At 40.3% G+C, this 14,291-nt stretch overlaps 1 protein-coding gene across 1 annotated transcript in view; it reads left to right on the top strand.

Moving 5' to 3' along the window:
• PLA2R1 (phospholipase A2 receptor 1) overlaps positions 1-14,291 on the top strand; it is a 66,510-nt gene that overhangs the window by 23,097 nt on the left and 29,122 nt on the right. Inside the window, exons 10-16 of the mRNA XM_044418172.1 lie at positions 3,608-3,717; positions 6,443-6,612; positions 9,038-9,252; positions 11,104-11,249; positions 11,950-12,034; positions 12,843-12,975; positions 14,073-14,108. Of these exons, the coding sequence (XP_044274107.1) occupies positions 3,608-3,717; positions 6,443-6,612; positions 9,038-9,252; positions 11,104-11,249; positions 11,950-12,034; positions 12,843-12,975; positions 14,073-14,108 (895 nt within the window). The remainder of the gene's footprint in view (positions 1-3,607; positions 3,718-6,442; positions 6,613-9,037; positions 9,253-11,103; positions 11,250-11,949; positions 12,035-12,842; positions 12,976-14,072; positions 14,109-14,291) is intronic.

A 14,291-nucleotide genomic window follows, 5' to 3' on the forward strand; every position in this document is an offset into this window, starting at 1 on the left:
CTAGCAGCAAATATCTCAGCAGTCCCCATTCTCCACATATCTAGAAGCACATATGCCTTTAAGCAGAGCAATAGCTTCAGAGAAGTGGGAAGCATTTCAAGCAGTGAAGAGTCAGGGGCGTTAGACTTGACTTTCTACTAACTTGTTATTGTTAGTCACAAAGTCATGTCCGACCCATTGTGACCCCATGGACAACATTCCTCCAGGCCTTCCTGTCCTCCACCATCTCCTGGAGTCCGCTTAGGCTCACGCCGATTCCTTCAGTGACTCCATCTAGCCATCTCATCCTCTGCCGTCCCCTTCTTTTGCCATCTATTGTTCCCAGCATTAGGCTCTTCTCCAGGGAGTCCTTCCTTCTCATTAGGTGGCCAGAGTATTTGAGTTTCATCTTCACTATCTGGCCTTCTAAAGAGCAGTCAGAGTTGATCTTCTTTAAGATTGACTGGTTTGATCACCTTGTAGTCCAAGGGACTTGCAGGAGTCTCCTCCAGCACCACAATTCAAAGGTCTCAATTCTTCAGTACTCAGCCTTCCTTCTGGTCCAACTTTCACAGCCATACATTGCAACTGGGAAAACCATAGCCTTGACTATATGCACTTTTGTTGGCAGGGTGATGTCTCTGCTTTTTAGTATGCTGTCTAGATTTGCCACAGCTCTCCTCCCAAGGAGTAAACGTCTTTTAATTTCTTGGCTGCGATGATCTTGGAGCCCAGGAAAACAAAATCTGTCACTACCTCCATTTCTTCCCCATCTATTTGCCAGGATGTGATAGGGCCGGATGCCATGATCTAAGTTTTCTTAATGTTGAGTTTCAAGCCAACTTTTCCGTTCTCCTCCTTCACCTGCATCAAGAGGGTCTTTAGTTCCTCTTCACTTTCTGCCATTAGAGTGGTATCATCAGCATATTTGAGGTTGTTGATATTCTACTAACTAGTGGATGGTATTGGATCCTATTCCAAAACAGTCCCGTTGTGGCCAGAAGTTCTAACAGTTCTAAGATCACACTGGCAGAAAAACACTTGTTTATTTTTTTCTGAGCCAAGTGCAGTGTGAAAAATATAATCCCACAAACACAAAACTTTATTGATCATTTTAGTGTGACTTGTACTCTTAATATAATGTCATGACTGAAGACAATAAAGATCATAAACCCCAAGCCATAATGCCACTATGTGTAGTAAAGGTTTACTACATAATTTTTGTAGTAAATAATTTTTGACTTGATTTTTCCCCCATGCATATAGAAAACGGGTAAGCATCAGACTTACTTAAGCTTAAAATGTACTCATTAAAATATATAGAACTATTTTATCCCATTCATTTCACTGGATCCTCTTTAAACCGTAGGGTCTACTTTAAGACACTAAGTCTAAATGCAACGCAATATTTGCAGTTTGATCCTCTTTAGGAAGTTTTCCTTGAAGTTCATCATAAGCCTGCTGAGAGAAGCAAGAGTCAAAAAACAAGCGGTGCCAACTTACTACAACTTAAAATAATAGTCCATGGGGCTATGTATGTGATTTCCCAGCACAATTTTGCATAGTGTGCTACACATGGAAGTAAGCCTCAGTGATTACACAATCTGTAATCCTTTGAAGCACCACACGCTTCATACGGATTTGTCATTTCCTATTCTAACAGGGAGTCATTCAGTGGAATCAGTGGAAATCAAACCCCTGTGTATTTAGTATTTCCCACTTAAAGAAGATACTGGGATGTGTCTGCACTTGTGGGAATCTCAGAATGGCTGCATTTTTGGTACTGGTAGCCAGGTACACCAGCAATACCGATAATAGCCTGTCAAAGATACAGGAGAAATGGGCAACCTAGTCTGAACTTTAGAAAGGAAAGGGAAAGACTAAGATAGCTGTAAAATTGCTGGAAGGAGGTAGGTTTTCAAAGGTGTATTTAATTTAAGTGTTTTAATTTCAGATGGAAGTTTGGCTATATTAAACTAGTACAGAATATTTCATAAAGACCTATAATAAATTTGGACAATTTCAGTTATATTACATACTTAAATTAAAATGGCCTTTATCTGTAGAATTGACTGATTAGAGAGAGGGACCAGAATTATTAGGCAACTGTTGTGTTATTTTGACAATCCTTGTTGACTTTTGCTTTCCATTCTGGACCTGCAGTATTCCAGTTTCCTATTGACCCAAGATCTGATCAAAATTCAGCCAGATGCAAGTTCTAATTTCTTTAACTTAAGATGGCATCAGTTTCAAAATGTTCAGAAATCAGTACTTAATTCATTAGCATCCTTCTTGTTACTGCAGTGTGAGTTTGGTGCCCTACTGCACTGTATTAGCTACACAAAGCCTAGTCTAATTCACTGGACTCCAGCAACATTTCAGCATGGAACAGTTAACTATGCTTATCTTTTTTTTGTTTTGGACCTCTAAGGGTTATAGGACATTTTAGTAAATGAAGTCAAAACATACCTCATAGAAGCATGCTGAAATATCAGTCTTACAAGATAAAGTTATTTAAACAGTCATATTTCTTGAAATATTTACAAATTAACTGTTTCAAATTAGCTATGACCAGTAATAGACATTTTTAAAGGGAATACAGTTGATACTTCCATTTGCAAGCCATCTGGATAGTCTCCCTCAAGAGACAAAAGTGTGCTCACAATCCAGCTGAACCTGCAAGCTATGCATGCTTTCCTGAAGCAGTCTTATTTCTGAGTGAATGTGCATAACAGTATACTGTTGAGCCGCTCTTAATTCTCTTGTTAAATTTCTGGTTCCCGATCACTGGACTGGTTTCTTGCATATATATAAGTTGTAGTTGCATGGTTAGTGGCTATTGACATGCGCTGTAAGTGAACAGAATCTGTACTCCTGCGACTTGCACTATGCTTGGGGAAATTACTCTCTCCACCCCTTAAGAGGGCCAGATGTTGCAGGAAGGCAAGGATCGTTCCTTGCTCTCACCCAGCCTAGATGGTGGAATGGAGGTTGCTCCTTCTTTCAGCTCTTACTTTGCTTCACTGAGACAGAACAGGATGAGGGCTGGGCTTAGGGTTAGAGAGCTAGAGCAGCTGGAAGGAAAGTCTCTCCCAGCTCTCTTGATCACCCAGTTATGTCCAGTTTGATGTGCTGTTGCTACTGTACCGAATAGGGAGCCTTTATTTTTAGCATCTTCAGAATTCAATGAACACCCTAATGGGTGCAGGAAATAATAGCGGATAACAAAAATAAGCAAAATACAGTAGGTGCAGAACCTTGCTGCATGCGGATCTGATCCTATCCAGTGCTTTCAACCTACACCATGGAAGAGTGTCCACCACTGATCTTAATCTGATTCACAGATACACGGTTTCTGGCTGCAGAAGGAACAAATACTTAATCTTGCAATGTGGTAAATTTGTGGCAATGACTATATGTTGCTTACTTTTATATCTGCCTTTCCATAATAACATCTTTATTAGTGAGTAGTCTGGTCTTTGCATTTGAATATCCTAACGAGAACCATTTGGAAACATTTTTCCTACATCCTTTCTGCACTTATTTGAGTGATATCCAAGTACTATGTGCAACCATGTATAGATGCATATATGCTATACATAACTGTAACTAATGTTTATTTTTGAAGGGATGGGAAAAATATGGTGGATATTGTTACAGTGTCGACGTAGTCCCTCGAAGCTTTGGACATGCATCCAGTGGCTATTACTGTCCCTCGCTTACAACATCAATGAACAGGTAGCTATTTTTTATTTTAAAATCCCCAAATATGCCTCTTGTGGTAGTGCAGAAGAAAATGGAACATTCAGTTATCTTATTAGATCAATGACTAACTGAAGTCAAATATTGAATTTATTAGTTCAGTACATCCTGGATAGAATTAATCAGTTACCTACTAGTGGAACTGGAATGTTCAGCAGCTTGTAATTTATTCTCACATGTAAAGGTTTTGAAGTTTTAATTCTTTTAGTATTGATTTACAGAATCTTAATTACAAGAAGTGCTTGATAAACATCGTGATAAATATATCCACATTCGCTTCACATGTAGCTATAACTGTTAAAATGTTGCTTTCTTTTATTGATTTGTTTGTATTTATTTGCTAGCCAAGCCACTAGGTGGAACAGCAATGTAATAAATAAATGGACGGTTTAGAAGAATTAAAACAATAAAATAAAATATGAGAAAACATAACATAAAATCATTGAAAGGAGAATAAAGCTAAAGTAAAAGCCAGCAATAGTGTACAAATCTAAAAAACACAACAGCACACTTAAAAAACAAAATTTCTGTTTTCATGACTACTTTTTGACATATGGAAACGATAAGGAGAGCTTTTCCTGTGGGGTGGTATAGAAATTAATTGAATAAACAAACATCTTTTCCCCCTGCTGTGTTTGAGTTGCATGTGTACTAAGAGCGCCGAGTTTGTTGGGTTTTGTCTTGATTCACTGTGCATGAGTCTTCATTTGACATTGGTATCAAAGGCTCCAGGCCTAAGCACGTTTTGTCATTGCTAATGTGCTGTCTAGCTGTCTCCAACAGATGGGACCCCATGACTGGGTGCCCTCCAAAATGTCCTGCTCAGCCCTTGCAAACTCAGGGCTGTGGCTTCCTCTGTTACCTGAGGGTAAGTCCACTTGGGCTTTCTTCGACTCATGAAGGACTTCACAGTTGAAGCCTAGGAAATATCTCCACTCAGCTGCGGATTGACAGCTTTACTGACACCAGACCTATCAAGGAGCATTAGCCATGGATTGTGGAATGTGCTCCCTCCAGAATTATGATTAGTCTCCACTCTCTGGGCCAGCCCTATCCAAAGTGGTGCTCTCTCAGTGCTTTGGACTTCAGTTCCCATCACCCACAGCCAGCATGGCTGCTAGGAATGCTGGGAGTCGTCATCCAAAATATCTCAATACCAATACCATTTGGGTAGGGCTGCATTTTGCTTTTAGAAAAACAATATTACAATATCTATTAATGTTAATAAATATTAATAATATTTAATAATAAACAATAATAAATATGTACTAACATTAATAAATATTAATGATAAAAGAACAATCTTGTGACCCATATGCATTGTCTGAGGGGACTGTAGGATTGATCTTTAAGAAAAGTGCTCTGGGCAACCCACATTTAATAGATAAGGTTTTATTTGTTAAAGCTCTACTTGTGTATCTTTTAAAAATACATAAATATTCTATTGTTTCTTCAAGGACCTGGAGCTTGTAACATACTCATAAAAGCAATAAATTGCAAAATTGGTCAATTATAATGTAATAAATAAAATATAATGTTGCTTCTTAAAGGCTTTTTTGTTTTGCAATACATTTGTTTCACTTAAAGATTATAATAAGTTGATTTTTGGCATGATTTGTCCCTGAAAAGAGCCTTCAGAGTGACCAACAAAACAGGTCTTTAAAGCAACATTTAATATTAAAATATTATATGAGTAATAAAGCAGCCATGCTGGATAGAAATCAGAGAACACCTTAAGTCCTGTAGACTGCAATCCAGTAGTCTGTGGGAGCACAGGGTTTCCTTGGAATGTTTGGCCTTTGTTTGGAGGGTGGGCAGAGGTGGTGATGCCCACTCCTGGAAGGATAGCTTGGACACTCCCCCCCAGCTTCCATGGGAGCTTCTGCAACCCTCACATCCTTGATGGTGGACCTCCAATGTCGGAAGAGGTGAAAGGGTAATGGTGGGAAAATGGGAAGTGGATTTATGGAATCCCAAGCCTGTCCAGTCCTCAAACACGCCCAACTCAGGCTGGAAAGGTATGCCAACCCTGGAGTTCAAAATGAGACAAAATTAACATGAAAAACTGACTTTCCAGTCTGTCTTCTGCCTTACTGCATGAGCCTGCGTGAGTGGGCCTTTGAATGTGCTGGATCGTCCACCTTTGCAGCTGAAGTGTGTGCGTGTCACTGGGTTATTTGGCAGAAAGTGTTCCTACGCACAGGCTAAGATGGATGCTTGTGGTATATAACACCCAAGTCATCAGAGCCTTATTGCTCAGAACAAGTCATGTTCCATGGTGTGAGGTGCCCTTGCAGCAATTAGAATAAGAAAGGCAGCGCATGGGCAAACCACCATAGGCCAGGCTTCGCGGTTGCATTCCCTGACACAGAAAAAAGCCTGTCACATTTGTACAGAATTGTTGCTGTCGTAACGAATCGGATGGATGATTTTTCTCTAGCAGGATGGCTGGACGCAGCAGGAATCCTGCTTTAGCTTCAGCCACATAGAGTACTGCTTGCACCACTGTGGTATTCAATGTAGCCTAAGATTAGATTGCTCCATGCTTAATTGTTGTTCCTGCGGATTTCATCCAGCTTCCACAGAGTGATTTTTTTCACATGTGTGTTCTCTGTATTGCTCAACAGGATACAGAAGAAATGCTTCCTAACTGTCATGTAAGGAATCTAATGCCCTTTCTTTATTTGTAATCCTTTTAAAGGTTTGAACAAAGTTTTCTCAACAGTTTGATTCACCACACAGTGAAAACAGATAACCCCTATTTTTGGATAGCGCTACAAGATCTGAACAATGCAGGAGAATACGCTTGGCTAACTGAAGAGGGACCCCAGCCCCTTGAGGCCTACAGCAACTGGGGGAAGCATCAGCCCAGTGAGTTGCATCTTGTTCCTGGCTCTTGTTCTTCCTTTATTCTTTAGCGAGATCCGCCACATCTCCTCACTTTCTATGTATCCGTGTTTGAGCTGTCAGTCTTAATTTGAGCAGGACTAACACATTAAATGTGCCATTGAAACACCTTAAGAACCCAGTCTTTCCTAATCACAGCCATGGCTTGAAAGGACAACAATTTGACAATTTTATTCTGCAAGTTAAGAAAGAAGTGAGTGGAGAAAGAACAGTTTTCTCACTCCCCCATTCCCCAAAAGTGCATCCCCCGCAAAAAACAAAACAAAACCCCAGCCAACTTCAGAACAGCCCTGCCATCACTTCCCTTCATTAGATAAAATAGCTGTTGGGAACGGATCTCGCCATATTTTACCGCATCTCACAGTGACAGAGCTATCCTACATGCATTCCAAAGAGATCAATCCCCCTGCGTTTGGAGGTGCTTCTTCTGTGGACTCCAGGGGATGGTGGAGGACAAGAAGGCCTGGAGAAATGTTGTCCATGGGGTTGTGATGGGTCGGACACGACTTCGCGACTAACAACAACAGCAACAACAACATTCTGTAGCAAGAGTGTTTAGGATGGCAACCTGGATCTCTGCATTCCACTCTTACAGTTAGCAACTTCCTGAATAGCAGTCCTGCAGGGACAGTGAGCAAGCCTGTCTCAGTATCACAGCTACCTTGCGGATACTTGCTTGCCTAGCAAGCTTCTGAATGCTCCTTGGTGTTGGTAAACTTTTGCACTTCCCCCCAAGGTTACATTTATTTACTCAAGGTAGGGGCATGAACAGCTTTCTCTTGACATTTGGCTTCGATTAGGCAATGCATGATATTTCTCAGGTTGCTTCACTTTGTAAATTCATTTGCTTACTCATTTTATGTGCACTGGAACAATACAATTGCTAGATATATAAGGAAATGAATTTCTCTTGTCCTTCAACAGTGACCTCTACTGGTTGAGTACAAGAGAACCACTAACAGATTTCACAGGTACAGTTACTTGATTCTGATGTCCTTCCCCAGAGATACATAATTTCTCAGTACATTAATGCTTTGAATAAGCTATTTTTGCAGTAGGGATATATTGTGTTTCGTTGCACTTCTTGGCTGTATCCAAGAGAAGTAGTTCTACAGCAAATTTTCAGAGATCCTAGTTGAATCCTGTGGAAACTGTGAGCAACTCTATAGCAAGTAAGTTGGGAGAGGGAAAAGCACTGGAGAGGTCAAGGGCACGCCACTTGGATAATGGCCAGGAAGAGAGCTATTTTAATTTCTGAGTCTACAGATTTTTTAGGATAAAAACTATTTCTAGTGATGCCTCTGTCAGTTCTGCTTTGCAGCATAGACACTGCAGGGGAACTACTGGCTCCATTAGTTTGAACTCAGTATTGCCCTGTACAGTCCTATAAACACACACCATATGTATGCTTATTGAAAGGAAAATCCTGGTGTGTTCCGTGGGACTCGCTCTCAGGTAAGCACGACCAGGATTGCAGCCTTGGAATATAGACAAAATTCAGACAAATACAAGCATACAGACTGAAATTCAGACAAAACCATTTTCTGTAGTAGTACTAAAGGTTCCTACCCAGTTTAATATATATATATATATATTTGTTTCGGTAAAGGCCATTTTTTTATTTCTTAGACAGAGCTGAATTAAGGTTACCAAAAGGAATTTCAACATTTTTTATTTATTTATTAAAACATTTTTATGCCGCCCCATTCGCCGAAGCCTCGGGGCGGCTTACAACATAGATAAAACAGTAAGTTAAAATATCCATATAAAATAATCTTAATTAAAACACACATTATAAAATAAGCCGCCCTGGCCAGATAAAATTCAATTATATTTAGCATTTAAAATGTTGCTTAAATAAAAAGGTCTTAGCCTGGTGCCGAAAAACAAATAACGACGGCGCCAGGCGGACCTCTCTGGGGAGCGCATTCCATAACTTAGGCGCCACCGCTGAGAAAGCCCTTCTCCGAGTAGCCACCCTCCTAATTTCTCTCACGGAGGGCTCCCGGAGAAGGGCCTCTCCCGCCGATCTCAGGGGGCGACTGGGCAAATATGGATGTAAGCGCTCCTTCAGGTAACCAGGACCCAAGCCGTTTAGGGCTTTATAGGTCATTACCAACACCTTGAATTGGGCCCGGACTTCAATTGTATTTATAAAAGGTACTACTTTGCAAAGATCACAGTTGGAGTGAAAATGGGAAGAACAAACCGCTGGGTAGAGCATGACTTCTGAAGACTGTTTCCTCCTGCCTGCCCGCCTGCCTGCCTGCCTGCCCGCCCGCTTGCCTCCTTGTCTGTCCTGCCCTAAAGAAAACTGGTTGCACATTTGGAACAAGAACCACTGTGCTTCCTACTAAATGCTTTCTCCAACTCCTGCCCTCTGTTGTAGGACATTCTGGAGGGTGTGTTGTTATGCGACAGGAGAAGCCCCTTGGTGTTTGGGAAGTGAAAAACTGTTCGAGATTCAAAGCTATGGCATTGTGCAAGCAAGAAGCCCATTTCCATGGAGAAAATGAGCCTAATGAAGAACGACACTTTCAAAAACCTTTTCATTCTTGCATGCCTGGATGGGAATCAGACCATAATCTGCTCAGCTGCTACAAGGTGAAAAGGGAGCCAAGATTTCACTGAGAATTCAGCTGAAATAGATTTAGGAATCCATGCCTATTATACTGAACCATGACATAATAAAAGCCAGGGAGTGACATACATTTCAACTGAACCTTCTTACTTGGGACAATTATAATTTTCCTATTAAATCAATATTCCAATTTTGTGCCTCTTTTAAATTTGGGGGGTGCCATTATCGTATTAGTGTGTTGCTGCTGTTCAGGATTAGGCTGCCTTTCTGGGGTTTCTAGAATTTTCATGGGTGGGGGTGGATGTATCCCTTTTCTTGCTGCACGCACATGTCAATACACGAGTATAAATAACAAAGGCACCATGTAGTGTGCCGTCTGCCAATGCACACACTTCAGATGCTGAGATTTATAATTTGAAATGTGATAGAATAGGATATTGTCAATTATGTTTCCACTCCCTCTGGTACATCTTCAATTTAACAATCAACATCTCAGCTTTTAAATAAAAGTAGTGCAGGCAGAGTAAATGAATACAACATTCAGTAAGCTGTGTACTCTTTGCCAGCACAAGCACTGAAATGTTATATCATTTATGTATTATTTCTTTGTTCTATTTTAATCCCACCTTATTTCCAATGGATACCGGGTGGATTTTGACTGCAAAACACCTCTGAGTTTGTTCCAATACAGATCTCCCTGTCCTGCTCAGATGAGGGTGAGCATCCTCTGCTCCTTTTATGCTCAACCCTGCAAGGTAGGCTAGGGTAAAAGTCCATAGGTAGGTTCATAGAGGATAAAGCAAAAGCTGAGCTTTTCTGGAGAAAAGCAAGCCGTGAGGGACTTTTGCAAGAGAAGAGGGTGTTTTTCAGGATTTACATCCTGTTCTCAACAAGATCCTAATCTTTTTTAGCTTTCACCCTTTATTGTCCATGGGGAGGCAAATTTTGGACTTTGTTCTGAGCCTCTCCAAGCTCAGCTGAAACTAAAACTGTTCCCCCGTCCACCCACACAACTTTTAAAGGGGAACAGAGTTTGATAAGTAGTGGTCAAAGCTCAGGGAGATCAGAGGTTAAATGGGAGATCTGAGTAGGAATGGGCTGGATTTGGAGCGGGACATACCTCTAGTGTCTGTCCAGTCTAAACCTCCTGCATCCCTCTTTTAAAATCCCCTTTTAAAGGGACTCTGAGCTTTGAAAGCTACTTGCCAAACTCTGCGCCCCTTTAAAGAGAGGGTACTTTTCACCTTACTGAAGTCTGTAGAAGTACAACACAAAGTCTAAAATTTGCTCCTTATGGAGAGAAAAGAAGGAAAACCAACACACACACACTCACAGAGATTACTAAGAACAAAGTAAAACTTCCCCTCACCCCACCCCACCACACACACTATTATTTCCACCAGAGGAGAGTTATCTTTTAGAAGTCTCAGTGGTTGTTGTGCCATGTGCACCCAGTTAGTGACTGGTGCAGTGTCTCCCAGTCAATTTCAAACCTAAATGAGGACTAGAACCCAGGTAGGCTAGACATGCACATGGTGGGCATGTCATGTGCGGAGCTGGCTGGAGACGGGGATCAGACTATATGGCCCGGAAGACCCCTTCTGACTTGCTCTGTTTCTATGTCTTGTGACTCCCAGTCCAACATTCTAATGGCTGATACCACACTGGCTTTCTAAATATACTTCTGTTTTCAGCTGTGAACTGTTGGAGGTATGGAGTGACAAGAATACAGAAAAGAAAAGTAGCAAAATATATTGTGTTAGGGAGGAACTTGCATTTTTTAGTATGTATCGTGTTTCCCCACCCACATATTGCTTCACATATTGCTCTGACAATGTGGAATTCAAACTTCTTTTTTAAATTTTATTACACAGGTATTTCACAGTGAAAAAGTTCTGATGAAAAGATCTTGGGATGAAGCAGAAACTTTGTGTCAAGATTTTGGAGCACATCTTGTCAGTTTCACACATTCCTTTGAGGAGGATTTCTTGAACAAACTTCTGAGTACAATGTTTCATCAGTAAGTCTAACAAATAAATTGAGAGGATTTTTCAGAAGGAAAAATAATTTTCTTCCAGACAGTGCTTTTGTTCAGATTCCATTCAGAAAAGGTAGAAGGTGGAAAGCTGTCTGTCTGTCTGTCTGTTGAACATGGAGTTCCATCTAGGAATAATAGGATATTTCTGTGGTATGGTATAATTTTATTAAAATTATTTGCATGTATCATAGACAGTGGGTTTGTCTTTGGCCTGTTTAAAAGATTACACCACAGTAAATTTCTTGCACTATAATGCAATGGGCCTTACTCCCTAGAAAGTGGGTTTAGAATTGTAGCCTTGGGGTGCAATTCAAGACTTTTGCCATGATTATCTACAGTTTGTTTTTGTAAGCATGCATCTGGAACTTTTTGGAAGGAAAGTCTGCTTGAGTTGCAATTTTGAGTATAAAAGTATCTGGAAGGGAAAGTGTTAAGTGCAAGCTGTCCTTCCCGCAAACTTCCTTGGTCAAAACTTCAACATTCCCTTAGAACTAATGAAGCTTTTATGCATGCTTATGTGTCTCATTTATCAACCTTTCAGAAAAGTTCAAAAACAAATCAAACATATCAGTAGTCATTTCAGCACAGCTCCAAGCATATATCTCATTTGATTTATGCTAAAATTAAAATGGTGGCTAGTCTTTTCATCTACATATTGGGGTTTTATGTTTTTTAATCACAGTGATGAAGAAAGACAATTCTGGATTGGACTTAACAAAAGGAACCCATTATCTGGAGGATCATGGGAATGGTCTGATGGGACCTCCGTAAATATTTTTTATTCTTTACCTTACAACAAGCTTAGTGAAGTAGAAAACAAAATAAGTTGTAGAATCCATTCTTCCCGCACACTAACCTATGTAACCAATGATAAACTTCCAGCCCATTCAAAACAAGATTCAGTCTGTACCATCAAACACATTTTGAAAGTTGATAACACCATTGCCTTGGCACATCGTATGTCTTAAGGAATGAGACTTTAAATAATAGCACTCAAAGGAAATTAGAATGAGGCTGATGGGGTGGGGGAGTAAATGAAATAAGTAATATGGAAGTAATTGCTAGCTTGTATTTTTTTAAAAAAACTTAATTTTGACAGCAATCATGAAGGCACGTATTTCAGAATTGTTTGTTGCACTGATAGCTGTTAATATCAAAAGCTCTTTTCCTGGACGGTTGTAGAGTAAGAACTCTATGGATACTGGCCCTTGTTAGCAATGTGAATGCTGCAGACAAGCGGCTGTCTATCAGCAATGAATCACAAACTGGCCATATTATGTTATTATCTAGCAAGTACCTAGATACGAGAGAATCAGGAGAGTAAACTTTTCCCACTTGATTCTTTTGTGTAGCTGAAAAGTAGTGATTTATACATGTCATATCTGATCAACATGTATATTTTGTATTCAGGATCTATATCTGAGTATCTTCAGCATGAGAAGCCCCCTTTAGAGTAAACATAAATAATAAAGCCCCACAGAGAAGAGCAAGTGCTATTTCAAGTCTTGTCCTTTCTTACCTGTGAACGTTTGTCTCTTGAGTCACACGTCAGATTAATGCTCTGGTCTGTGGCAGGTAGCATCTGCCTTTTTAGAGAAAACTTATTTTGAAGATAATGTGAGGAACTGTGCTGCATACAAAACAAACGGAACAGTCCTGCCTCTACACTGCAGTTCAGAGCGCGAATGGATATGCGAGATACCAAGAGGTAAGAAAGTGCATTCCCTTTTGTTATGCATGAAGTTTCTGGACTGTCCATTGCAATTGGAAAAGAAGGGGGCAGTAGCTTAGCTACTTAGAGTGTACCTCTTGCACACAGAAAATTTGGGGTTTAGCCCACAGCACCTCCTGGGAAGTCTTGTCCGTGTGAGCTGCTGCTGGTCAGAGGAGGCAGTGGGCCAGTTTGCACAATCAAGCCACAATGGCTTGCTTAAATTGGTGGCATGTACTAGCATGTACTGAGCACCACCCAGGATCAGCTTGTCATGTCATATCATCCGAACCAAGGCAGCATGGCTTGTTTGACGGGGAAACAATCTTCAGATAACCTTGCCTCAGCCTGTGGATTAGCTAAGAGTTCTTTAGCCTGCAAACAACCCAGGTTCAGCTGGCTCAACAAGTTGCACCTGAGCAATTAGGCTAATGGTGCAATTTAAACAAGCCACTATGGACTGTTTTGATGGTGCAAACTGGGTCAGTGCTAGGTTGATGAGCCACTTAGCCAGTTTGCAAAATTACTCGACCCTACTGGGGCTAATTTAAGCCATGGTGCATTGTGGCATACGTGGGCAACTGTTTTGCAGACCCCTTCCAGTAGGAGCTTGTTGTGGTTTGTTATATCTTCCAAACCTAGGTTGCAGAGGCTGTTTCAGGGTTAACTATGGCTTCATAAGACATGGTAAGCTGTGGCTACAGCATGAATAGGCAATCTCAGGCCCAAAGGCACCATGGCTTGAATAAGCCATCATGAGCTCCAGTGATTGTGTGAACCAGATCAGTATTTTAATTGCGTTTAAATGCAGTGCAAGATGAATGACAGCTACAGAATAATCTTGTCCAAAAGGAAGGTGCTTCTGACTTGAGTAGAACACGTGCTTACCTATCTAATGAGGCAGTGAATATTTATTTTAAACTTAGTGTTCATAAATTTCAGACATTCATTTAGATTTTTTCTGCATTAATGAAAATTTGATAAAAGATGCACCATAAGAAGGAACACAGTTAAAGTTTTACTCTTAAAGTTATTGCATTATTGGCATAATATCTGCAGAATATTCTTTAAATAGTATACAACCCCTATTACAGGTGTGAAACCCAAGATTCCACAGTGGTTCATCAAAGGTATTGTGAAGAAAATGGGGGGTATTGTTCTTATATTATTTTTATTTTTTTTTCTTGACATAAATGGGATACAGAAAAAAGGAGAGTGTGTGTGTGTGTATACATAAAATATAAAGTAAAATATATAAGTTATATATATATATATATATATATATATATATAGAGAGAGAGAGAGAGAGAGAG

This window comes from Varanus komodoensis, unplaced genomic scaffold, assembly GCF_004798865.1.
Source record: "Varanus komodoensis strain SLA01 unplaced genomic scaffold, ASM479886v1 scaffold9, whole genome shotgun sequence".
Lineage (NCBI taxonomy): Eukaryota > Metazoa > Chordata > Lepidosauria > Squamata > Varanidae > Varanus > Varanus komodoensis.